Here is a 27482-nt window from a genome sequence, read left to right as displayed (position 1 = left end):
TTTCAGTCAGCAACGGGTGAGATATCAGTGACCTCTGTACTTGGCTGACAGACCAAGAAGCCATGGGGGTTTTCCCGAGCGGTTTCTCACAGCTCAGCAGAGGATCCCCAGGCACGCGGGCATCGTGCATCCTGCGGTGGCCCGGTAGTTCCTGTGGGCTTCCAGCTTCCCTGCGTCTCTAGCCCCGAGCACGAACCTTCAGCGCCCGTGCGCGTTCCTCGAACCCGCGCTGCGGCACCGCACCCGAGATGGCGCTCCGGCGGGGCGCGGCGCACCCCGGGACTTGTAGTCCGAGGGCGGGCTAAGGCGGGCTGGAGCTGCCGGGACGCCCGCCCCGAGCAGCGCAAAGCACCGGCCGTCCCGTCCCCGTCCCCGTTCCCGTCGGGGACCTCCCCCAGCGGTGGGGCGGAGCGGGGCGGAGGCGGGGGGTCCCGGGAATGCGGGGCGGGATGGGCCGGCCCGGGGGAGGGGCTCGGCCGCCCGGTCCGCCCTATATAGAGGGGCCGAGCGAGCAAGATGTTCACTGCCAGTAGCGGGGCCGCGGGCGGGACGGGGCAGGACGGGGAGGTGGAGGGCAGGCAGGCAGCACCGTGTCCGGTCTCCGTCCTCGGCGTGCGTGACTGAGGCGGGCCGTGGGGCTGTGAGGGCGAGCGGCACGGAGCGGGGGTGCTCGGCGGCGGGACCCCCGTGAGCGGAGCCTCCCTCGGTGCCCGCGGCGGGCGGTCCCGGGCAGCGGCGGCTCCTGGTCGGGGAGCCGGGCGGCGAGGAGGTTCCGTGCCGCCGGCCCCGCGGTCCGGCAGCATGAACATCCTGCTGGAGTTCTTCGTGGTGACTTTCCGAGTGCTGTGGGCGTTCGTGCTGGCCGCGGCCAAGTGGCTGGTGCGGCCCAAAGAGAAAAGTGTGGCGGGGCAGGTGTGCCTGATCACCGGGGCGGGCAGCGGCCTGGGCCGCCTCTTCGCCCTGGAGTTCGCCCGGCGCCGGGCGCTTCTGGTGCTGTGGGACATCAACACGCAGAGCAACGAGGAGACGGCGGGCATGGTGCGGCACATCTACCGGGAGATGGCCGAGCAGGCGGCCGCTGCCGCCCCCGGAGGTAAGCGGCGGGGCTCCCCGCGCTGTCCCCGCCGCTCACCTGCCCGGCCCGGGGCAGAGGCAGCCGGGGCTGCGCGCCCGGCGGGTCCCGCCCGGAGCAGCGCTCACCTGCGGCCGGCCCCGAAAGCGGCTCCGCGCTGGAGACCGCCGGGCGCAGGAGTATCAGACGCCCCGACGGCGCTTTTGCCAGCCAGAGCCGGCCCTGTGCCCGCAGCGGTGAGCGCAGACCCGCTTCGCGGAGCCTCGGACTCCGGCGGTGGCTTTAAAACCTGCAGCTTTTCCTAAAACACGTAGCAGCGATAGTGAATAGCTGACTACTGGTGTACTGCAATGACATCAAAGTAAATAGAAGTTTTGGTGGTTTGAAATTGTATTTGCTCTTTCTGCTTGAGCTACTTGTTTGAATGTCAAAATATGAGCAAGAACTTTATTGCCCCCCACCCCCTCTGTTCTCTTATCTGTGTTTTTTAGTGGCTGGAGATGGAGAGAAAGATATGCTGCCCCATTGCAACTTGCAGGTTTACACGTACACCTGTGATGTGGGCAAAAGAGAGAACGTCTACTTGACAGCTGAGAGGGTCCGCAAGGAGGTTGGCGAGGTGTCTGTCCTGGTTAACAATGCTGGTGTGGTCTCCGGGCACCATCTTCTGGAGTGTCCTGACGAGCTTATTGAGAGGACCATGATGGTTAACTGTCATGCACACTTCTGGGTAACTATAAACTCCTTTCTGCTGTCCTTTTTGGTAATTAATTTTGGGAAAGGAACTGCTGTTGCGGAACTCCTGTTTCCTTGAGGTTTGCACTTGTTCTTTTTCACTTGTAGTATTTCTTGTTTTGAACGGACTGTTCTGTTTAACAGGAATGCAGGTATTAAGATTGTTAACAAATAGTTTTAAATCAGCTGTATCCTCCTAGAATCAAGAGTTCTAAGTCTTGTGGCCATTTCTGTAGCTTTGGCTATTAAATCCTTTACAAGCAATAATCTCTGAATCTGCTTAAAGGTTGTTACTGTTAATGAATGGCTTCTTTCCTCACATACTCTTCTGCCAGCACATTAGCAGCTTTAATATACTGTTTTAATGATAATTACAATAGCAAAGTTGCACATTTCTGGAAAAAAATATTTAAAACCCCTGCTGAAAATGTTGTTTGAATTGCCTTGGAGGCAAATTGTTCCTTTTGAAGGCTGGGAGGAAAGGCAAAAAAGATTTCTCAAGAAATCAAGCCAGGAACACTTTTTCAGGAATCCTGTGTATTTATCCTCATAGCTTTCTCTGGAGGCTGCCTGTAACAGTAACAAAATCTTAACTGTGGTTTCTGGGGTGGTATTGTCTCCACAACTAGCAGGTGCTAATTAAGGAGAACAAGTATGTGGTCTTACTCTTTTTGTCCATCTAAACCTTGTTTTCCCATGTGGTTTATTTTTAGACCCATAGTGGTGTGGAGTTACATAAATTGGAGTGTTGAAGGAGGGCATGATGCACACTTGGGTTAGCATTAGCTGTCAGACTGAGACCATTGTTAGTATTAAAACTGTTCTTTGATTCTTCAAATAAGGTTATGAAATACACTTGCATAACAATGAAAGGATTAGGCAATCCGAAATACACTTCGACTTAAGGTAAGATCAGTCAAAGAAGGTTTTTCATAATACAATTTTATAAAGTGCCTCATCTTCAAAACTTAGAAGGCCTTCCCAAGCCAACTTTTTAACATGGAAATGAAATGCTGTTTCATAACCCTAAAGGAGCCCCTTCAGATCTGCACTGTGAAACACTTAATGGCAGAGCAGTCTCTTTCCAATGTATTGTAAAGCTTGCAGAGAGTGCACAGGAGATAGTATGTTTAGAAGCTCTTTTAAAGTCTCAAAGTACATATTTTAAAGCAATCTGTGAGCTTCTGAGAATGCTTATGTGACTTCTTATGATTAAGGGTTCTGTGTGTTCCCCTTAATGAAAGTTAAATCGGTGCTTAAGCCAATAGAGATGTGTAGTAGATTGAATGGCTGTTATTGATGTGGCTTAAATGTTGAATTGACAGTTTCCAAGAACTCTAAATTATTACATCAGCATGAGTTAAAATATGGGAGGATCCTAAATTCTCCAGCTGTTCTTCCTTCAGACCTAAGTCATACACTTATTTATAACAGTTTCAGAGACCTTTTTAAAGCACTCTGTGTGTTCTGAATCTCTTACAGTAATAGAAAACTAAACTTAGATTCTAGTATTGCTATGATTGGGTTTCCATAACAGTTCCATTCATCTATCTCTAAATGTTAGTGTAAAGTGACTTTAAAAAAAAATTACTCCAAGAAGGTATAGCTATGTCTGGACTGCGGAACTTGAGATTTTGGCTTTAGTTTTAAAGGAGTAGTCAACACCCTTTAGATTTAATTGAGGATCTGTTCATATGTAAACTTCCTGTAGATTGTGTCCTGCTTTTCTTTTCTTTTCTTTTTTTTTTTCCTGTTGGCAAAGCTCTTTTCCTTGTATTCCCCTTCATGGTCCCAGAAAAGATTGGCTTGACCAATAGTGGGTGGACTTCTGTTGAAAGTAATACTACTTAATTCATAAGATATCATCTGAATCAGCTGATTTGAAGCCAACTTTTTTGATGCAAGTCAATGCTGACTTAAATAGAACAATGTGTCTAGATGTGTGAAGTCTTATACAGCTAGTCTTTTCCGTGTCAGCTAAACTGGTGGTCCAAAAGCAAAGCTAATACTCTGGAGCATTATGTAGGCTTTTAAGTATTCTTGCAGGGTGTTCAGTCCAAAAAACTGTAAATGGATTTTGTAAAGACATGGATCTTGCATGTAATATTTCTTCAGTAGTTAAGTGTCTGTACTTTCTGGGGTTTTGGTGTGTTGTGTGTTTGTTTTTTTTAATGTGGTTCAGCGGAAATTCTTTTTCATCCCTTAAACACTAATCAAGGCTTGATGTGTTTCTATATTAAAACTGAAAAAAAGGCTCTAGTACTGTCCCTTGAAACATTTGACATCAGATTAATTGCCTGCTCCTCATGCAGAGTGCAGGTGATCTGATCTTGCTTTTATGTTAGCAGCTACCATCAGAGGGCTGCCCAACCTCTGCAGTAGGCAGTGACATGAAAATCTGTCACCGTTTTGCTGTTGTGACTCCAGCTGGGCTGTATACCATATCACAAACTGGCAGTCGAGAGAGCCTTAGCAGCATGCAACAGCCTAAACAGATGCTTTCCATTTTGCTGACATGCATGATTTGTGTAATCCTTCCTATGAGTGTTCTATATAAAAATGTCACCACTGCATCATGTAGCAATTTCCACAGCATAAAATCCACTGCAGTATTAAAAACCTGTTATTTCATGCTGTGATAACTTGAATGCTTCTGATATTGAAAACATAGGGACAAAATCCATTCCCGGTTTGAAATAAGCCAGCTCTGGTTTACTATAATTTGCAGATGCATAAAATTGTAGCAGGAGTGTAATGCTATCTTTCCTGCCAGTCTTTTGCAAGAATAATAACTTACTTGGCTGCACTTGTCAATTACTAGAATGAATTTCTACAGACTAGGAAATTTTCTTTCTATGATGTGTCAGGATTTAAATTTCAAAAATGTTGTGACAATATAACTTAAAACTGTTGCTAAATCAGATTTTAGTAAATGTAAGAATTGGACTTTTTTCTTGTAGTTTTACAATAAAGATTAAGTATCAAAAATACTGTGGCTTAGAGAATGGCACCATATCGAATAAAACTACAAACTCCTAGTTTTGTGACAATTTGAGCATCATGTACCTACCCTAACACTTCCGTAAAAATAATCTATTGCCAGATACATAAATATTAATATTGGACATTGTTATAATACCTGAGCAATCCTTCTAGTTTTTGTCACTGGGGAAGGACCAGTGCAGGGTGATGAGCAGATTCTGAAATTCTGTGGCATGAAGATTCTTCTGTACAACAGGTTTTCAGTATTCAGCTCTAAGAGATCAGTGATCTGTACTTCCCTGTCATGTGGATACTCCAAATATTTCAGCTTAAAGCTTTCCTCCTAGAGTTCTCTTCAACTTACCATAAGGGGGAAGCAAAAGCATTCTGCTCCAGCTCTGTCATATTAAAAAAAAAAAAACAAACCATATAGGGAGAGACTAGAACCCAGAGTTTAAAGGCTTGTGTACTGCTTTCTTGGCCTGGGTTGTTTTTTGGTTTTTTTTTTTTTTCATTTATTTACAGCTGCTTGATTTTTTTGAAGATATGTTGGCATCTCTATAGGAATTGAAGTAATTTTCAGATGGCCTGACACTGGTAGGGGGAGATAAATACTGATTAGAGAGAGAAACAGTACTCAAGTATTTAGGGCATTCATAAAAACCTCTAAAATTTAAATATACCTTGGGAAGATGGTTAATGCAGAGTTACTAGATCAAAACCCATTTATGCAGCTGCTGTATTTATCAGTCTCATTAGACTGACAGGATTTCTAAAGCCTTGGAGGGGCTATAGTTAACTATAATGTATCAGTATTTATGTATTGTCTTCTCTTCAAACTCCCTGGTGTTAAATAAAGCTCACTTATGCCTATAGTTTTAGTTCAAATACAGAAGTATTACACATAGTGTGCACATGGAATCTTCTATGGAAGAAAATGCAGCTTATGATATTGAAACTGTACCCTGCGAAGTTTTCTGGCCTGTTGGCATGATTTTTAATTTTTGCTGTCAAATTTAGGATTCTAGCACTGATGATCAAATATAGCCAGAATATTCGACTAACAGGCCACCCAGCTATATTTAGTATTTCAGATGAGTGAAGTTAGCTTTAATTATTTTTTTTTCTTTTTAGTGATGATGTACCCCTAGATGCTCAAGTTCACTTACAAAGTTTAATCGACATGTTCTTGACTTGTTTCTTTGAAAAATGAGCCGGATCAAGTTCAAACAAAACATTTGTATGTGATCCAAAAAGTATCATCAAAACTAACTCTTCCCTTGCTCAATTATTCCAACTCCATGCCACCAGTAAATTACCCTGGACAGCACATGTGTTTCATATACTGTGGTAGCATGCTGGGTAGTGAGTATGAAGGAAAAAGCAATCATACTCTTAGCTATTGAAATAGTCATATTAGTCATACTTAAAACTTATAACTGCTTTGGTATGGTTCTGCTGTTCATATGTTTCTAGGTTCATTTCTCAAAAAAAGAGAGGGAATCTATCAAATGAGAAAATACTATCTTCCAGATGCAGGCCCTAGAAAACTATGCTTTCCCATTTTATAAAGCAGTGTACTTAGCACAAGTTTTGGAAAATAAAGGGGTGGGTACATATTTCTGGAGTTAAAATGGGTACAATGCTACTGGTTCAGAACTTTCTTCATGGGTTTACTTTATGGTCTATGAGGACTAGCATTGTGTCAAGCACAGCTGTCAGTTACCATCATGCAGTCTTTAATTTTGTATCTTGCAATTTGTGTATATCTGTATCTTAGCTTTGTAATGATGTTTTAGGTATAGTGATCACTTAAAAAACATTCATGTTTTGTTTTTTTTTTTTAAGTTTTCTTTTATGATGCAGACACCAACCCAGACCCTTGGATGTTTGAGATTTGACCATAGCACCAATCTTACACCAGTTTCAGAATAGTAATGGATGAGGATAAAAATGACTCTTTCGGCAATGTACTCATCCAAAGAGTCAACACACATAACTGAGCGTGTAGGGCTGGGGTGCTAGGTAGGTCTTAGTCTTATGCAAAACGCCTCTGCATTTGCCTTGTGTGGGAATCATGACTTTGAGCATCTATAATTGGGATTCCACAGTGCTACCCACCAAACTGTAGTTGTTCTATGTGTTTCTCAGCTCTAGTCCCTAAGGGCTCTTGAGTCTGTTCTGTCCTGGTTCTTCATTGTCTGCTGTATCTTGATGATAAATAAGTAGTTACATATCAAGGAAGTGTGAGCAGAATAAATTACAGCACTCTTGGTTAGTTAGCAACACTCAGGACTGTGAGAGAATCATATTGAAGATTTTTTGAATGTGTTACAAGACCAGCCTTCCTACATATACTTTCTGTGCTAGAGCATCTTCCTTGTGGGATGGAAAATGCTGACTTCTTTTGTTCAAATGACAGCTGAATTTGTGCATTTCCCTTCCCTCTAACCAATGATGTGCAGTGTTTGATTTTCATTCCAGTCAGTTACCAGCTCTAAAATGACCTTCCATAGTGTTTTCCTTGAACTGCTTCAGTTACACCTAAGCTTTTGTGACACCTTCTCTCAGACATACTTTGGAATTTAATTTGCTGCACCATTTGAAAGGTGCACGGATCTTAGAGTCTCAAGGAATAGAAAATAGAGATTCTCAGACTGTGACCCGTGGATTGTTTGTTGCCTGTAGATTGGTGTCCAAGGTGGTAGCACAAGGTGTGATCAGCCGTTTACTTCCATTAACTAAACTGTATTAAGGTAGAAGAATTTAGGTAAAAACCGTAATATTTCACAGAAAAGCATTGTGAAAGTTCACTTAAGGAAAGGGAAAGTTGTCCTGAAGAGACCATGCCAAGACTACTTGAAACATATCTGAAGTATTAATTAATAAGTGGCTTGCAATTCTACATCCATCTTAAATGAAGCTGGAGTTGCAGTACAGTTTGTGGAGGTAAGGAACTTGGGATAATCTCACTCTTTAGTCTCCTGTGACTTTTTCTGAGGCTTGGAGACTTGTCACCAAACTGTGTGCATGTTTTCAGGATTGCTAATCTTCTCTGAAGGCATGGTCCTGGATGAGTGATCAGTGTGATGGTTATATTCCTCCTTCTTATGGAACACAGTAGGTCAGCTGAATAAGCAAAAACCTCTGACCTGGCTTTGGTCTGCAATTATGCAGTTACTTGTGAAGGATGTGGAGAGACAGGAAAACCTTGAATGTGACAATGGTGTTTGCCAGTGTGGTGCCTAACCTTGCTATAAGTGGGGAAAGCAGCTCTTCAGTGTTTCAGTGAAATACTCATCTGAAAGGCCATGTATATGCCTTTCTTGTCCTGTAGCAGTTAGGAGGGCAGTGGAGTTAAAAGTTCCATATTCTTCCATCTTCAGGTAACATCCACCTTTATTTTATGAAAGCTGGCTAACTTAATTTTGTGTCATTATGTTATTAACTTTCTGTAATAACCAAATGACTGTAGCAGAATTGGAGAAGACAGCTGTGTTCGTGTGCTCAGTGGTGGAGAAAGGCAATCCTAATTATGATGCAGCCAAGTGTCCTGCTAACCCAGTGTTTGCAACACTGCCTAAGACCTTTCTTAACTGATCTGTGTGAGTAAGCAATCCTTTTTCATAGCTCTCAGTGTCATCAATTACTCTGACTAGACAGGCTGAGGAAAGATGAATGTTATGTTTTCTAGCACCATCTCTGTCATTTTAGCACTGCACTTCTTAAATCTTTTCTACTTTTATCCTTATCAGCTGTGAACTATTACTCTCTCCCAATGCTTCTTATGCTTTGATTTCACTTCTGGGGTTTTTTTGCGAGGAGGAAAGGATTTTATGTACTCTAGTACTAAATCTTTCCACAATTCTCTGTATGTAAAAGCCAGTGCCTCACTCACTTGATAAGCCTTGCTCCCTATGACCTTTGGGGTTGCTGGCTATTGACACTGATGGTAAAACTGAGTTACTGATACCTCTCTGTCTTTTGTGAAAAATGGCAGATGTCTTTCTACGAAGGCAAACTAAAGCTGATTTGCATGTGCTTTTACCTGGCCTTAGACTTCATCTGCTAAAAATTAGAGTCTTTCAGTTTTTCAAAATGCACTTACAATATAGGTGAGTAGGCATATACTTTGAGATTCATAGAATCTTGGGAGTTGAGGGTTTAGTTTGAAAGCAGATATGTCACAAATGGGGGGAGATTTACATCTGTGCTTACACTTTTGAATGAACACTCTGTTCTTGTAAATAATTATATTAGTAAAATGATTTATATGTCAGTCAAATTAACACTTGACATGAGTGAGTTATCACAACTGGGATGGGAGGGAATGGTAGGCCAAGATATGCTGGAGCAGCTGCAGAGCTGAGGTGGCTGACTTAGTGTGAACCTTTTGAAATTCAAGTTTGTTTGGCTGTTGAATTCTGCACCTAAATGTGCCCTGGTGCTGGTTGCTTCTGCCATCTGTTTGAACTTGTGTGACAGCTTCTCAAGCACTCCCCTTTTCAGCATTGTTTTGAAAAAGCTCACAAATGTGTGTTTAAAAGTAACTTGTTCAAAATTCCTGTTGATCTAGGATGAAACTACAAAGCAGCTTAGTAGTGGCATTCTGTCTTGTGGGACCATCTCTTGAATCTGTATCTTAACTTGCACTAGTTTTTATATTCAGCTGGTGTTAGGGTGAGCTGGTTCAGCTCACTAACTTGTCTGCAGGGGAGGGAGGAAAGCTGCTAATTTTCTTGCCCAAGTTGATTCATTTTTCTTTTTGAAGGCTAGAATCACCTCATCAGCATTTCAGACTTGGAGTAGCCAGTGTGGGGGAAGTGGTGAAGAGGAATAGGATAAAACCACATAGCTGAACAGGGCCTCTGTGATTATCCTAGTGAAACCTCATTTTTGGACTTTTTTTTGAGTAGGATTTACATCCTCTAAATAATTAAGTAGTCATGAATGCTTCCAGGCCATAACACCATAACAAATCCTCCTCTGGCATAACAGTCTGAATATAACAACTTCAAAAGAGATGGCAGTATTTTAATTACAACTGTTAAAAACCCTTAGATAAAGGTAAGCTAGTTTTCTGTACACATCAGGTAGTGTTGTGTTAACAGCTTTAGCTTATTTTCCTTGAAACAATACTATAATTGCTGTGATCTCTGTGCCTACTACACTGTTTGTCTTCTCTGGAAATCAGTTTTACTAACACAGAATGTGGAAAAAAAAACCCAGGCTGGAGCTATGTTTCAGCTTGTGGGAAATAAGCATAGTTTCCACAGACATGCAAAGGAAGTATTTCTCTTCTGTGAAGACTCACCCCTAAGAAAGTGTGTAGCTTGCTGATGTTTGTTTAAAATGCCTGTGCAAGCAAAATCTTTGAAAATTGCATTAGTTGCTGGTTTAGTCACTGTATTAGCTGGAGTCTTTTGATCATTTTATCCTTTGTTGGCTTATGAAGCAAAAATTTACCTGCTGAGACTATTTATTTTCTGTACACCCTTTTGTGGAAGGGTGGGGAGAAGTATGAAACATAAACACCTAGGTTTTTAAAAACCTAAAATCTTCATGCATTTTAGAAATGTTACTTCTCTTTCAGTGAGTTTACTTTGTAGGAAGTCATAGTCTTTTAGGGTCTCACTGTTTCCTGAAGAAACACTGAAGTTAAATCTCTAGTTAAATCTCATCTTCCCTAGTTTTCTCTTTCTGCTAAGACTGCTATGTAGAAAGAGAAACTTCATTTCTAGTCTTGTTCCTCGTGTGAGATACTCAGTTGTAGCATGATCACTTTCCTTGTTATGGAGGAAATGATTCAAAACAATGACTTGGGGACTGAGTTGGGCAGGATGAGTAAAGTGACTCAGCTTTCATCTGCCTGCAAGTACTCTAGAAATTGCATTGTTACAGAGGTACTGGCCTTAAGGTATCTATAAAATATGGCAGTCCCTTTCTGCTTAGCCACTTCTTAAAAAGCCTGCTACATAAATCAAAAAAACATGAATGATGATTTCATATTTTCCGTAAGTGGTTCTGACAGTACTGTTCTCTAGTAATGTTTTGGAAACCTGTAGACTAAAATACCAAGCTTTACTAAATAGTCCAGAAGATGACTAAGCTTATGGCAAGCTGGAGAAAAACATGGATTTAAAAGTTGGATTCTGTTCTTGTGCACTGAACAAAATATTCTGAGCTCTTATCTAATAGTTTCTTCTAAAATGAATTCGTTATGTGGATTTTTTGCAGACTCATAGGGGCATGTTTTCATTTTTGTCAAGATTATCAAATAGCTGGCAATAAATAACTGCTCTCCAAATGGTTGGACATTTGCTGCAAACTTGTGCTAATGAAGGTGAGGAACTAATGTGTTAGTTACACTAATGTCAACATAGCTCTGAAACGCTACAAATCCTTTGACACAGCCATTTGTCAGTATATAAACAAAGTAGAATTTCTAGTCACTTGACTTCAGCAGGGCTTAAGCCACCTTTTGTGGAAGGGAGTAGGCAAGTGTTAACTTCCTGTTTTACTTGAGTAGAAAACTCTGAAGTAATTTCAAATTTGACATTTGAAGAAACCTATTTTTAGGTCATCTTTACTGATAGATCTGCCTGTAAAAGAATACAAGGTTGGTGCTGCTGCCTACTCAGACTGTAATTTAAATTCCTGAATTTGCAGGAGTGTATCTGTGCTGTCACAGCCACATTGGAGCGCTTTGTTAGTCATGGCTATATAGAAAGCTCAAGTACTGACCTGGCAGATTTGAGCAGAAGGATTCACTTTCTAAAATGCATCTTACTTTTCAGTGTCTGCCAACTGTGTAATACTTCATTTAAATGAATAGTAATTGTGGTTGGGATAGCTATGATAGTCTGAGAGTAGAATGAGATTAATATTTATGGGGAGTAAACATTAGCTTGTCTAATAAAAAGCCTTTGATCAGGAGGGAAGAGGTCAGCTTTTTGCAAGGGAGTACTTTGAAACCTTGGGTTCTTGTGCTTGGTTATGCCCTAAATTTGTGCTGTCTGGAGAAGTCTGCAGGTATACATTTGTTCTACTTTGGTCTAGACTTGCTTGTTTTATGTATAAGGTGGATTAAACACATAGCTGGGCCTCCAATGGCCCTCTTACCATGCCATCTTACCTCTATTACTCAGTCTCATCTTTTAGATTACTTTGGCATTTACAATCATGGGCAATTTATGTTTTGCACTTTTGCATGACTTAGGCAGAGATACTCTTTTTTACTGTTCATTGCTAGCTGTCAAGAATCCAAAATGTTTGGATTACTCTGACCAAGCTTTAAAACCATTAAAATTCAAAGTGCAAAAAATTGTTTGTGAGGGCTCAGAATGTCCTAAAGAGGCTGGCATGGTAGTGTAGTTACTGGAGGACTTCTGATAGCCAGGGGGACATAATTAGTTTTTGAAAACAGTTTGGTACATGTATGTGCTGAACTTGGCTTAAATATGTTATTTCCTCAAGAAATTCAGCTGGGTGCTCTACGCTGCTTCATTGGGTCCTCCCTCCAGCAGAAGGGGCTTGAGACCAAAGGAGAAGGAGAAATGGAAGTAGAAGAGACACTGCTTCAGATCAGGATAATTTATTGCAGGCAAGAAGCCTTTTCAGAGAGATACAGGAGAGATGTAGGAGAGGAGTTGGCATCCTTTCCAGTTAGTTAAAATTCTGTGTTGATAAACTTCCAGTTAACACAGTGATGAAGAGTGCAAGGTCTCTGCTGGCTTATGAACTTCTTCCTCTGTAAGAGAAAGAGGGAATGGGCTGTTGAACAGGGAATTAGTGTACTTAGGTGGAGAATCACAGAGTGACTGAGGTGGGAATGGACCTCTGAAGGTCATCAGGTCCACCTCCCCTGCTCAAGCTGGGCCACCCAGAGCCAGTTGCTCAGGCTTGTGTCCAAACAGCTTTCTGATTCCTCTAAGGATGGAGATTTTTACCCTCTCTCTGGGCGACCTGTGAGAATGTGCTTTGTTTCTCATAGCTGTATGAAATCAAAGACTTCCAGTCTCTGGAGAGAAGAAGTCCAAATATATAATCAGTGACTGAAGCAGTTATGTGTACTGTTGCATACATAGGAAGCACACATCAGCCAAGCAATATTGGCAAGTACAGGTGGACATGGTCAGTGTGCATTTATGGTTTTGTATAGGTACAAGCATGTCCTTTAAAGGCAGCTAGATGTTTGCACAAAAATGGCTGGTGGCATATAGACATTAGAACAACTGGACACTTTACAGGACAGACCTCTCATCTGAGGATGGGAATCATTTAAAAAAACAGGTAAATCTAAAATCTCTTAGGAAGAAAAAAATACAGAAGTTCTTGGCAGCAGAAAGGTGGAAACTGATATCAATAACATAGGGGCTCTGAATTCCATTTGCTGGTATGGTAATAACAAGGGTAGTTCAGCTTGAATACCTCAATTTCTTCATGCCCAGAAACTATATATAGTAGTGACTCCTAAACAGATGTGAAAACTGTTCTTTAGGAGAAATTAGGGCTACTTTTGCCTGTGTTCCATGTACCTAAGCCCCTGCTCTAGGTTATGGTGCCCACAAAATCTAGTTTGATGCAGTGGTGGGGGATGCAGAAAAGCCTTGCTGAAGAGACCTTGAAGTCTGATTAGCGGCAGAGCACTATAAAGGTTACAGTGACACCTTTTCCACCTTGATGCTGAAGAGGCAAGTTTCTGAAGTCGGAATTGTATTACTTAGGTAGCGTTCTTGAGTACTTAACCTACATTTTAGATGAGAGGGAGAACAAATCTGTTTTCTGCCCCAGTGTGGGGTAAGATAGCAGAAAATTAAGTCCTTATAAGGAAGGGGGGAGACAATGTAGCGATGTGACAAGGCAACAGTAATAAAAGTTTCTGTTGCAATGTCCTTCCTTAAGCATTTTTCATATCCCTCTCTCTGTAGACACAGCCTTTTTCAACTAAGCCTTGTTAACAAACTATACAAAAGGCAATTAGTCAGACAATGTTCAGTTGCCCTAGGCAGAGCATAATTAGTTCTAGTAGTAAAGAGTGGAAATCAATGATTAATGTTTGAGAGATAACTAGTGGTATTAGTTTCCTGTGTGCTTTTTTTTGTTTAATAGCATTACTTATCTTTACTGTCTGCCCATTGTAAATAGCTTTGTGCCACTAAGTTCTGATTAAGGAAACTATTTAATTCAGTTTCAGCTTTTGTCTGATGAACTCAACATGAGTTAGCTCCATGTAAAAGGGGAGCCACTATGATAACTAAACTCTTCATAGGAAAAGGGGTAACTATCGGCTTTGAAAACTGGAGAAATTCTGGAACTGAACCCTAAACAATACAAATGCTAAACAATGTAGTAATGTAAATGTGGGCCGTAGCATACTTATTCTTCTGCAAAATGGTGTGACAGATGCTTATTGCTACTAACAAACCCACTTACAAACTTCCATACATAGGATTTAACCTTGTTTTGTACAACTTTAATGCTTCTCAGCTGATTTGATGTGTCTGTTGAGAAACGGGGCATTTTATATATGTACATTGGTCATGAGAGTAGAGAAAATTACTTCCATAAATTAATAATAAATTATAAACCAAGTGAATCAAGTAATAGCTTATGGTTTTACTAATCTAAGGCTTCATGTACTTCAATGCAGTATTTCATGCAGAGTTAGGAGAGAAGAAAAGTATGCCTATCTCTCAGTAAATTAAAAAAGTTTAAAATTGTTGTTTCTTTTTATTTGTGACTTAACGTCTTGAGGGTATTTCTTTTATTATCTTCACTTCTTAAACTGAGTAGGTTTATCTCTGTCTGCTAATGTAGGCTATCCAAGGTATTTGGGAGTGTATGTGTGGCTTTGCTTCTGTGTAACTCACCATCATTACAGACTTTTGTTTAGGTCTGTCATGTTCTTTCATGGGCTCCCAGTTGCATGGCAATTGCAGCATTATTACTGTGCGTGTATGTTAAGCATTGACTGCTGGTGCAGTTCAATATTAAAGGAATCCCTGTGGCCCCAAAACAGTGGGGTTTTATGTGAAGGGCAAATAAACCTTCAGTGAGAACTTAAAGGTTTTGTTGCTTGCCAGGAGATAAATAACAAAGGGACTTCTTTTGAGATGAAGTATTGGAAGGTCTAGCTTTTTTTGTTCTGAATGCAGGGCCTGTGCAAAGCACACTTGAGGACAATCTGTGAGTAGTTTCCTATTTTGCTTTTAACACAAAAACTCCTGATCCTTTTTGCTTCAAAAGGATCTGGGTAGTCCTATTAAAAAAATCAGAGAAATGTGACTTTATTTTTTAATTCCTTACTCTAGGAAGGCTGTGTAATTCTGACCTATAGTTCATTATAGTTTCTTGTGAATAGAAACCAAAGAACAAAAATAGTTCTAATTTCCACAGCTATTCAAATATTTACTTAGACAGTGGCTAATTATCCAGAAGGGGCCCAGCAGTTCTTGAAAACAGTCAGTAGAGACATCTGAGGTCCTTTAAAGTACAGCTTTGGTCCCTTGTGTTAGCAAGGTCAACAGTAGTTGTAGACTTCTGTCTGCCTGCTGTATTCAGCCTGTTACTGTCAGAGCCTCATCCTTTGTATTGTGTGGTCTCTCTAGTCTTCAACTCACTACTTGGTATTTTCATGTAGTCCTAGTGCAGTTACTATTCCTGTCTGAAGCTAGCATTTCAGAGATGCTTGTAGAGGGATGATTCAGGAAGGATGTGGAGGCTATATGGGAAAAGTAATTGAGATGATTGTGCAAATGGCAAGTAATTATTCTCAGTTCTTTTTGGAACCAAATCAGAAAGCTAGAAGGAAAGTAAATGGTTAAAGGCAGGCTTGCAACTTCATACTTTGGTGGGTGAGAAAGCATTTTGGATATTACATTGCCTAACTTTGATAAGCCCTTCTATGAAAGAATTCTAGGGTATATTTTCAAGGCCTTTTCTTAAACCATTTGGTGATGGCTTCCCCTGTAATCCTGTGAGCAAGGTTTTAGACCTGTGTTTATAAACTGTATGTAAAGTGGCTGTCTTCTGAAATGAGTTGGACTATATGACTGTAGCTGAAAATAACTGTAGTGTGTTTACTGATAAGCTTGCCATGGGGGTTTTCTGCCTTTCAGGCACCTTCCTTTCCCTTTCAACATATATAGTGGTGCATTAGTGCAATACCACATCGTTTGGACAAACCTACTACAGGTAAGACTGCAGAAAAATTAGAGGTGCTCTTTTGTTGGACTTGGTGCATTTCTTCTCAATTACTGGAATGGAACAAGAAACTGGGGCATGTGGAAATCTCCATTTGGTTCTAGGGTGGAGTGGCCACATGCTGTCCTGCACAGGAGTAAGAGAACTTGCAGTGTGCTGTGCTGTAGGCTGTGAAGAAGAATGGGAAGAAAAGAAGACTGTATGTCCATGCTAAAGGAGAAGGAGGATATAACATGTATTTTAGATTAAAAACTTTTCTTGTCACTGTTAGTTTAAACTATTAAATTAGCAAATGTGTGGCATCAGGCTGCTATGGTCTCTGGTACCTTAGTTCCTAGAGATATCTGGATGTGAATCCTTGCCTAACCACACCAATTTTGCTTCTTGGATCTGTCTGAATAGTTTTTAATATGAAGATGAAACAATACATTTACCAAAAAGTGCACTCATTTGTGCTGTTAGGCAGTTGTTCTGGCTGTCAGGCATAGCTGTGGCTTGGGAGAAAATGTTTTCTCTGTAATACTAGTGCACCACTGTTGTGTATAACTAGGGGTGTGAAAACTCACCTCTTTTGATATTCAAAAGAATAACCATGCTCCTTACCTGAAGGACTTGTATGGAAAATCAGCTTTGGCATAGACTTTGGCATAAAGGTACTTCAATCTTACAGTAATAGTTTGTTTATGTCATTAATATAGTTTAGAAAGGCTCTTGAGAGAAGGCAGAAAGTATGAAGAAATGTATTGTATTGAAAAAGAGAAACTTAAAGGACCTTATGTATTGATACCTGTTAGTTTCTTTCTTTGCTATAAAAGCAACTCTAAACATGAAGCAGCACATACTTTTCTACTTTGGTGTGCTTTCTGCATTCAGTTTCCATTGTTTTGAGCTGCATACAGCTAACATTGTTTTCTGTGGATGCTTGCTTTCTTCTTTAAAAATAATTATTCCAAAATTTAATTAAAAAAATCACTTTCCCAAACACAGTATTTCTTCATATTCTCATTTGCTGTATTTAGGCTAATTTGTCTTGACATTGCAGCTGTGCTGCTCTTTGTGTTTCACAATCTTTGGAGTTTTGTTTCATTAAGAATGGAACTAAAGAATTTGGGGAAGGGGAGGGAAGAAGTGCTAGACTGTTAGAAGTTAATTTGCCGTAAACCAAAATGTTGAGAACAGATTACGAAAGCTATGAAGTGACATGTAAATGCTTGTTCAGTTTCACACTTGTGAGAAATAAGTCATTTAAGCTGTGTGCACATGAAATAGAAGTTTGGTTACAGCTACTGGGAATAGTTTGGTTTTATTGGTATATTCAAAAGCATAGAGGAACATGCTCAGAAGATTAGAAATTGATCTCTAGGTTCCAAAAAACTTAAAGTCTGAACTAGTTTGAAAAACTAGCTCTACTCTGTCCACAACAGCTTTATATGTTCTGTCTCTCCTACCTAGTTTCTATCTAAAGTATACTGCAGGTTAGAAAATTCATGTTCCCACTATGCTTTTGGGGTTTGCTTTTTCATTTTGGTTTTTGTTGGGTTTTTTTTCCCTTAAAAAAAGGAAAGTTAATTTTGGGTGAAGAAGATGCTTAACTTGCATTTCTTGATGTTGAGCAGTGTATATCTTCCCTGACTGTTCACCCTGATGCATCACAATTCCTTTCATCCTCTATATTCTACTTACTGGTTTCTCCTCAGTGTTGAAAACTGTGGTGTGTTTGTCATGAATAAATGACCCAGCTCTGACTTTAAATACTTCTGTGTTTTGGTTAAATGTCTTCCTGTGCAGCTGTGAGAGGTAAAACTGAAGCTTTGAGGATCAAACCAGAAGGCAGATAGTTCAATTAAACCACTTGACTTGACTTGAACTATTTTAGGGACCTGGCTCATGACCTCTAATGCCATGGACAAAACCAATCTTTTGCTTGGTGTCTTCTAATTTTATTTTTTTTTTAATGGAGGATTAGCATGTCCATGCATCACCTCAGAAGACTAATGTGGTCTGTGTACCTGTTCAGACAAACTCCAGATGGGAAGGCCACCCAGGAGGCATCTTGCCCGAAACCAGTCAAACTCTTAACTAGTTTGTCAGCAGCACAACAAGCACACAGAAGACTTCAGTTCTGGTAGGCAGATGTAGTTGAAGCAGAAGGAAACTAGAAACAAGAAACTAGGTTGATCTGGTTTATGTAACGGGTAGAAAAACTGGGAATCAGAGTATGGAGGAAGCTGCTTTGATCAAGGATGTGTGTGGTGCCAGAAGCTCAGTAAGAACACTGATTTATTTAGGGATTGCTTATACCATGAAAGAATAACTTCACTTTGGGATTGTTTTTCCCAGCGAGAGGAGGCTGGGAGGAGCAGTGGGCAAGCATTTACTCTGAGCCTGGAAATGCGTCCCCCGGTAGGGTGTGTCTGCCTCTGACAGTGCTTGTTTTCGAGTGCTGACTCCCAGCTGCTGCAGATGGCTGGAGGATGGCAGCAATTGAGATGACTTTCTCTAACATCTATTTAGTGGAGATGCTAATAGTTGACTGCTAAGTTTTCTACATATGATAGTTATGCTATCTTTATAGGCTCCCTCAGCTTCAGATTTTAAGTGAATTTTTGGGATAATGTGCCATGACAAAGTATAGGGATTGCTCTGAACAGGCTGTCTCAGAACACTGAGGTCCCTTGCAAAGATTTCCATGAATTTCTAATTGTCTTTAAAGCAGAGGGGCTGTGGGTTTTTTCCAATTGAACCATAAATGGCTTTTAAGAGGTGACTTCTATGAAGTGACTGTAGTTCTGCTGCTGGGAGTTGCTCAAGTCTGCACTTGAGATGCTGAAGACGTCACCCAAAAGTGTCCTCAACAGGCTGTATTTGTCGTGTGCTAATTTCATCTGGTTGAAAATGGGTTACTCTAGTCACAAGCTCTGAAAACTCAATTTTTATAGTCCTTATGCTTTGACATAGTATAGCATAGTTGAATGGGCTTTCTGAAATTTACTGGTCTGGTTATGTTGCATATTTATATACACATACATATATGACTTTGAAAATTCTCTTCCTCAGCCAAGCTAAACATAGACAGTTAAAGACACATAGTTACAGTTCACCATATTAAAAACAATCCAAAAAAAGGAGAAGAAGAAGCAGTGCATGGCAAAGATAATAGCTTGGTGCACTTGCCTGTTCATCTCCTGGAAAACAATACTGACTTGTGCCTTGAAAGTGGTAGGAAAAAAATCTGTCACTACTTCTTTCCCTTCTTTCTCTACCCCAAGACAAACTTCAAGGCCCCTTTTCTGTAGTTGCCGTGGTTTGCAGCCAGAGCTTCAGTCTGCATTATCAAGCTTTCTGGCAATGTGAAGTGGCAATCAGTCATTCCAATGTGATGTGGACAGATAGCTGAGACATAAGTGGAAACTGCTGATGGAGCTGACAAATGTTTGGGAGTGGAGTAAAATGGTTTAGCAGGGCTGAGCTGGGAGCGTGGATGTCGTACAGGGATCAGGGCTGGCATGCACACCGTTGGTGTTGCGGTGTGCAAGGCAGGCTGCATGTGAAGAACACTCTGTAAAACTTCAGTGCTGTCCAAGCGAAGCCTCTTTTTTGGGTGGCCATGCCCGATGATGACTCGGCTTTGTTGCCATGCAACATGGGAAGAGAGGCTGAAACTTTGTGTGCCTGGCACAGATTAGTTTAACAGCAAACTGAATTCTTGTCGGAGGCTCTGTGTAAGAGGTTTAGAGATCCCTGCCATGAGGAAAGAAAGAAACGCAAGGCAGCTTGCTCTCAGATTATTTTTTTATAATTAGCTTTGTTATGTAGTTATGACAGAATCTAGGAGTTGTATGAATCAACAGTAGAAAAGGCAAGGAGTCAGGAGGTCTGTTAATCTTCTATCATCTGCCAGCTGTCCAGTGAAAACACTCTTTTGTGTGGTGTTAGGAGGTCTGGATTAGTCATTTAACACCTGCAGGCAAAAATGTTGTACAAGAACATGTGAAAATCATTAGAGCAAAACTGTCCTGACGTCTGTGATTGGAAAATGCAGACAGCATAAGAATGGAATTAGATGGATTCAGCTGTAGTTTGCATGTCTTTTTAAGAATGCAGCTGACAAGACTCAGACCAACAATTAAGAAAGTAGGAATACTTAAGGGGCATTTGCATGCTCCAAGTTTGGATACAAATTACATAGGAAGAGTTGGATTTTGGGAGGCTAAAGCATTCGTGGTACTGAGTGAGTTGGAATAGATTTGTAGCTCTGTCACTAATAGATTAATATATTGACTAGGCATGTTTGTGATTAAAAAGCATTGTCTGAATTTCTTGGGCAATTTAGAAGTGATCTCATATAGTACCCTGACACCATAAAAGCTGAAGTACATCATAACTACACATACCATTTTATTACTTCATTGATTTTTGTTGTAAATATGGTGTCCTGATTAATACTCATTTAAAATGGGGAAGTGTTGATTCAGCTTCAGAAAAGAGATGACACAGATGGGTATTCTGGTAGGGGTGATCTTCCAGCAAGTACCTTCAATGTGTGTTGCTTAAAACTTAATTTTTTTAAAGGTGTTAACTCTGACTCAGAAACAAACTTTGTTATAACCAAAATATAAAAACTGGAGGTTAAAATTGAAGTTTCATCTTGAGACTTGCTTTGAGTCTATTTTGTTTTATTTTTAAACTTTTAAGGAATTAGTAACACAAATGTATATCTTGTCTTTTTAGCTATAGCAGCGCTATGGATACTAATAAAGATGGGAATTAATTTAAACTAGCAGATGTTGGCTCTATTGTAGGTAGAATGTAACAACAGCAAAAACTCCACATGTAGTATTTCTTTTAATATAAAATTCCAAAGGCAATAAGTTACTTGGATAAAATTATCAATATCTAACTTAAAAAACACTGTCAATAATTAGAACTGATAATTGGTACTGGTCTCAACAGAGATGTGCTGGATGGTGTAATTAAACACTTTGCATTTTGTTTCCCGTCTTTTAAAAAATGTGGCTTCCATTTTAAGGTCAAATTATCTCCTTCTGATAACTAGTCTCTTCTGGAAAAATAAACATGTCTGAGCTCAATTGATTCTTTAACCTTAGGATTTCTGCAGATATAATCCTTGCTGCCTTGCTCTCTGGATTCACAAAGAAGCTGTAGGTCTTCTATTAGCATTTTTGATAAACTCAAGTTCGAAACCTGAAAAATTATTGTATTTCTATATTCTTGATAATAAATGAAGAGTTTCTGAGACCTCATTGCTAATGTAACTTGTTCATGAAGTGGTTTTTTTTCTTTATGTTGCTTATGTGTACTTTGTTGGTTTTTTTTGTTTTCTTTTTGTAGACCACTAAAGCATTCCTTCCCAAGATGCTGGAAATGAACCATGGACACATTGTGACAGTTGCAAGTTCCTTGGGGCTATTCAGTACTGCTGGAGTGGAGGTTTGTTAGACTATAATGAACAAAAAATTTAGCACTTTTTGGCAAAGAAGTTTTTAAAATATTATCAGCTAGAGGAAGTGAGGTCAAATCTTCAAAGATATTTGGAGGTTATGGTGCTGAGTACCATATCAACACATGGCTCCTTGTGAGTGGGAGCCACAAGACTTGGGCAGACCTTGCATTCATTTATTTGGATGGTGGAGCTGGCACTTAGAGCAAAATCCTAGGATGGCTGAGGCTTTCCGAATGCCAAGTGATCTTTGAGTTACCTGATAAATTTAGGAACTTGAAAGGAGCCATTCAGCCTATTCCTTTCAAGATCTTCAGTGCTAAGCTTGAAGCCAAAGGCTTCAACATTACTTTTGAAAGTAATGTTTCTTGTTTCTGTGAGGAAATGACTGCAAACATTCTAGAATATATGGCTCGCCTGCTTCACTAGCAGGTGTTTGAGAACTCCAGTTTGTGAGACTTGTCTGGTGCATAAAAATAAGTTAGGACTAGAGCTTGTCATTTTTAAAAGTCATTAGTACAAATGCAAGTGTGAACAAAAAGCATTCAGTTAGTGCAAATTAATTAAGGTGTCTAAAATAATAATGGTCATGTTACCCCATAAGCGTAGGCTTCTTTGCATATAGGTAAGGCTCAGTCCAGAACCTTAAACTGCAGTGTTTCATAACATAAATGAATGAAGATGGTGTAATTAGGGCTGTTTAGGGTGTTTACTGTCTTGAGAAAGCTACAAGGAATTTCCTAGACTGGGTGTGACCACCAACAGAGATGGACACATCCAACTGAAAACACACTAAGTTCAGCAGCAATAAAAAGTAATTGCATAGACAGCAGCAGTGTTTTTGTGCATCACATAGAAAACCTCAGATCTTGGTTGCATCTTCTGTTGAAACTAATCTTAAAAATAATACTTTTAAGATTTTTACACCTATGCCCTGCCAACTCTTCAAGCTTTTTCAAATCTGACCCAAGGTAGTATTAGGTATCTCAGTCCTTTGTTGCACCATTTATTATTAAGGAAACTGGTAATTGGAGTAACTTGTCTTGTGAGCCTGCCTGATTCAAAGACTTGAATCCAAGCTAATATCCTCCTACATTCAGCTTTCCTGCTTTCATGGTTCTGTGCTAATTACCTCAAAAGTAAAGTGATAAATGAGTTTATGTGGTGCTCTATTCAGTGAGTGTCTTTTGTTGTTGCTTTGAAAATCTGTGCAGAATCACCTCAGGTATGCTGGCTTTGAACATCATTCATATCTATCCCTTTTTTTTTTTTTTCCTGCTTTGTTCATTGCCAACACAGGATTATTGTGCCAGCAAATTTGGAGCTGTAGGCTTCCATGAGTCTTTGAGCCATGAATTGAAGGCTGCTGAAAAGGATGGAATCAAAACTACTTTAGTCTGCCCTTATCTTGTAGATACAGGAATGTTTAGAGGGTGCAGGATCAGGTGAGTAGAATTCTCCTCCTGCTCTGTGCTTGTAGTGCCGTAAAAGTATTTAAAGGTAACTCAAGTGTTACCATAAAAATATTAAATATTATATCTGCTTTAGTGTTTATTAGTGTTAGACTCAAAAAGAGACTTTTTGAATTCACTGTCTTTTGTCTTTTTGTACACATACAATGCAAGTTTTGAGCTATAGTCTTTGTAACTTAACAGTGAATATAAAAAAGTTCCAAAGAAATTGAGTTAATGAACTGTTCACAGATGTCTATGGTCCTTTGGGTATCATATTAATCTGTCCTAATCAAATGTTCCAGAAAAGAAATTGAGCCTTTCCTTCCACCCTTGAAACCTGAATACTGTGTGAAACAGGCTATGAGAGCCATCCTTACAGACCAGCCAATGATCTGCACACCTCGCCTCATGTACATGGTCACCTTCATGAAAAGGTAAGAGCTGAAGTGCCAGTTATTTGGCAATGAAATCCACAAAATACATGAGCATGTCCAGTTTCATGATACAAACACCCTCCCACCCACACAGGCCATAGGTGCCATTTTGCTAGAATTCATAAGTCTCTCTTGGCTTGCAAGCTTGTAGGTTGCTTGCTTGGGATGCTTCATTTAACTGAGGTCCTGTGTATCTATGCATCTTTGTTTTAACCTTCTTGTATCTTCCATCCTCCTTGGATTCCTATTTTCTTTTTAAGACTTAATTCCACTGTTTGAGTTCCTCTTTAGGAATGGGGCATGAGGCAGCTATCAGCAGAGGAATCTCTAGACGCTTGTTTCTAGAGCAAGTGTATGAGAAGGCCCTTCCTACCTGCAGGTTCTTCAGAACTTGCACGGATATCGTAGATAAACTGAAAATTGGTACTTTCAGAACTAATTTTCAGAGTCTAAGTTTGGCAAAAGGTCTATTTAAAGGAATAGCTTCTTTTATTTTAGCACACTGCAGTTTTAGAATGAAATCTGTTTTAATCTTTAACCAGGCTAACATTTCAGTGATGCTGGATAATGCAGGAGCTGCTTCAATTCCTGTGATAGAACATCACTTGAATTCTAGCTTATGGAGAACATCTTCACAGGCTTCTGTGTTTTGTTTTAAATCTATAGTGTGTGTGAGGAGCCTATTAAAAATAACATTGTATTATTTTCTTTCTGCAAGTGATGGTTGAAACTGAGCACCTTGGTGGTTTTTATTCCACTTACAAGGTAGTTATTCTCCTCTGGCTCAAGTGTCTCTTGGTGGAGAGGCTCACAAAAAAAATAGAGGTATATTCACTGTTCACCTCTTTCCTGGAAGAGAGAAGTATGTGTCTATGCTGACACCAAATGAAGGCCACTGTCAGTATATTTAAGAACTAACTCCTTCACCCAGAAGCTCAGAGGGCGCTTCAGCGCTTCCTGCACAAGCGGTGCCTTACAGCAACAACAGCCACATCAAAAGCCCTTTGGGTTTTCTTGGTTCAACACTTCAGCTTCCAACAGGGAGATCAAAGCTTCTGCATAATCTGTGCCCCAGGCAGCAGCCTTTAGATCAAAGGCCCTCCAGTCACTGCACAAGCAGTACTACTGGCACTGGAGACACCTGTACCAGAGACATCTACTTCTTGGTGGTTCAGTGGTCATTACTCCTAATGTCTGGAATTGTACTGCTTGCCACTGAACAAGTGCCTGCTGCTATTCCCAGGGCCTGAGGAATCCCATTTTGTTCTTTCACTAGAGCCCCTGAGTATTACACTTGAAATAAAAACAATATTTTGTTCATGTGAGAACAGGGGGAGGATCTGTAGCCAGGTATCCATCACATAATCACCTCTTGGAATTTTATCTGGAGAGGGGGGAAGGAAATTGCTCTCTTTACTTTGGACCTTTCTTCTTGAGGATGGATGATTGAGTTTAGAATATAAATCAAGGTTGTTAGACATCTGGTGATCAAAGAATGGCATTAACTAACACTAATCCCACATTAAAGAATATCTTAAATGTCTGATGACCTCTGCTGATGTGGCTTTTAGCAGATGCTTTGCTTTTACCAGGCCTTCTGTGATGCCCTTGCCCCCCATCCCCCCTGCCCCTGTTCTTTAGAACAAGCTATCATACAAGCAAGGCTTGTGAAGAAACAGAAAATCTGGTCTAAGATGGAAGCATGTGAATAAACAGCTTCTTTCTCCTTTCTGCTTGCCTGTATGATTGGGGACTCTAGAATTTCAATTCTCTCTGAAAGTATCCCTGTGAAATAAAAATCCCTTAAATCTTTTAAGAAGACTCTCCAATAGGTATTACATTGTTTTTAAGGAGACCAAGTACATAATGCATGTAAGTACATGTACTTAAAAGTGCATGTAAGCAGAGGTTTTGTTTTATGCTGTCTTCTAACATATCTATAACCTCTTTTTGCCAGTATTCTGCCATTTGAAGCAGTGGTATGCATGTATCGATTTTTGGGAGCGGACAAGTGTATGTATCCTTTCATCGCTCAACGGAAACAGGCTACAAACAACAATGAAGCAAAAAATGGAATTTAACACTTTTGGATGGACTAACATTTATAGGTGATTGCAATAATGTTACATGACTGAATTGCAAAGTGCACTTGCATCTAACAGATGCAAATGTCAACATCTTACTGTGGCATTCTCTTGGGTCCTAAACCTGTGTATTGAACTCTAAAAATCAATGGATTTTTATATACTGTAAATAAAACTGACTAGAGTACTTGGGAAATGTGATAGGTAACTCAAATGAATTTACAATGTAGCTGCCACCATTGTCCTTTAGAATATCACTGTATGTACAGTAAACTAGTCATACTACTTGTTGTAGGGATGCACTGTGTGATATCTCTTCCTTAGTCTGCTAAGGTTTCTAAGAGCTGTCTCCAGCCAGAAGATGGAATGCTTCAGAAATGGTTTGGCTTTCCTTACATTACTTAGGAAGGGAGGGAAATCTTGCAATTTAAGCTACTGCTCATGATCTTATAGCAAATTCAAGGACAGTTTCTGAATGCATCTCTTCACTCGTTCACCCACGTTCTCTAAAGGACACATGGCCAAATTGTGGTGTAATTCTCTTTTGTTGCAACTGTGTGTGTTCTATTTAAACAAAGATGAAAAGAAATTTGTAAATCTCTGCCAATTCAAAGGCAAATGAATGTCTTACATACTGTCAAAGCAAACTTGTACTGGGCATCTGGTTTTTTTAGGAATGCAGTCAGTGATTTAATTTGACTTTTTTTCCAAGTTGACTTAATTTGAAATATGCTCTGTTCCATTTCCCTCTATGTGTCAGAGTCCAGTTTACTATTATGGACTACATGTTTCATTTCTTCTTCCTCATTCTTACTTCTGACAGAGTTCCCCCACCCCACAAGGAAACTGTTGTGTTGAATTCTCTAACTGGACTTGTGCCTAAAAGACAAAGCAACTCAGCTGAGATACAAACTGTTTATGTAAGTGCTGGTCATATGCCAATTATTAGCAAAGGAAAAATAGAATAATGCCTGATGCAACTCTACATTCAGAATATGAAAGGGTGTAAAGATTTTTTTTGAGTTGTACTCACGTTGTAGAACAGCAAATGACATTTTTACAGTATTTTTTGTAAAGCGAACAATTTTGTGCCTTGAATTTGGTAATCTGTATTAGTGAAGCATTGTAAAAGTGAAATTCTACCTCTGTATCTTAATGTATACCATCCACTTGTAAACTATCAGAAAAATTGTGATTACTTTTTTTAGAATGTCTTGTTAAATAGTGACCAATGCCTGTGGTTATTAAAGTGAGCCACCTTTTCCTTAAAACACTGATTGGAATGTTTCCTTTAAAGACTGAACTAACACATACTACTTGTTCCACGACTCTTTGGTGTCAACACAGATCAAATATTTCTGGCTCAACTCCTGTATTCACTTTGTCAGCTACATGGTTTACAGTGTGCTCTCTGAAGGCTATCAGTAGGTACTGTGAAACTGAGCTTTAGGAGCTGACAATTTTGTCTTCTAAACTCACTGATGAAGTAGCTGGTTCAAGAAGTTATGAAGATTATTCATTTTGGTGTTCTGTAGACCTGCATTCAGGTCTTTGAAAAAATGATCTGGTGTGGATGCAGTTTCAGTGAGTTAAAAAGTAAATGTTGTTTCAGTACAGCTATAGCTTTTACTGCATATACATAGTTCACATATAAAATAAAAAATTGGTATCTGTGTCAAGAACAGTGTTGTTAACTAACTCTGTTTAGAAAGTAATTGAAAGTAGAAGAAAATTTTTACGTTAACCCTTACTTCAAATTCCATGCTCTTTTGAAAAAGTCATTAGAATATTTCCCCAGGGACAAATTACCGCCCATGTTCTTACAGCAAAGTCACTAAAAGCAAGTACAACAAATTTATTCTATTGCATAGCATCACTGTATTGCACTTTTGTTTTCTAAGGTGTCTCAATCTCTGCTGCTGTGTCAGGCTAAGAAGCAACTTTTGAAGTCTGATGTATTGATACTTGACACTAACTAGCCTAACAGAAAAAGAAAAATAAGAAGCTGACCACCAACACTAAGGTGTTCTATAAAGCATTCTGCCAATTTACAAT

The 27482-nt window shown here is 39.9% G+C and overlaps 1 protein-coding gene across 2 annotated transcripts; it reads left to right on the top strand.

The window, feature by feature from the left end:
* The first annotated feature begins 591 nt into the window (after positions 1–591).
* Positions 592–26677, top strand: RDH10 (retinol dehydrogenase 10). 2 transcript variants are annotated; one of them, XM_084204933.1, is made up of 7 exons: positions 592–1093; positions 1564–1802; positions 21347–21445; positions 22755–22900; positions 23212–23343; positions 25301–25451; positions 26251–26677. In XM_084204933.1, the coding sequence occupies exons 1-6, from the start codon at positions 802–804 to the stop codon at positions 25422–25424; spliced, it is 1032 nt and encodes a 343-aa protein (XP_084061059.1). In that variant the 5' UTR covers positions 592–801; the 3' UTR covers positions 25425–25451; positions 26251–26677. The 2 variants fall into 2 exon arrangements, with proteins under 2 accessions (XP_084061059.1, XP_084061058.1); XM_084204932.1 differs by having other exon boundaries at positions 25301–26677.
* The last annotated feature ends 805 nt before the right edge of the window (positions 26678–27482 follow it).

This window comes from Fringilla coelebs, assembly GCF_963513975.1.
Source record: "Fringilla coelebs genome assembly, chromosome: 1".
Taxonomy (NCBI): domain Eukaryota; kingdom Metazoa; phylum Chordata; class Aves; order Passeriformes; family Fringillidae; genus Fringilla; species Fringilla coelebs.
Note: the sequence above shows the minus strand (reverse complement) of the source record. Positions and strands in the feature narration are given on the sequence as shown.

Bases quoted from the DNA above. Each gene is read 5' to 3' on its own strand.
- RDH10 (XM_084204933.1), top strand. From the start codon at position 802: ATGAACATCCTGCTGGAGTTCTTCGTGGTGACTTTCCGAGTGCTGTGG. The intron at 21,446-22,754 runs GTTTGTTAGACT...TTGCCAACACAG, and splicing joins TCAGTACTGCTGGAGTGGAG to GATTATTGTGCCAGCAAATT. The intron at 23,344-25,300 runs GTAAGAGCTGAA...TCTTTTTGCCAG, and splicing joins ATGGTCACCTTCATGAAAAG to TATTCTGCCATTTGAAGCAG.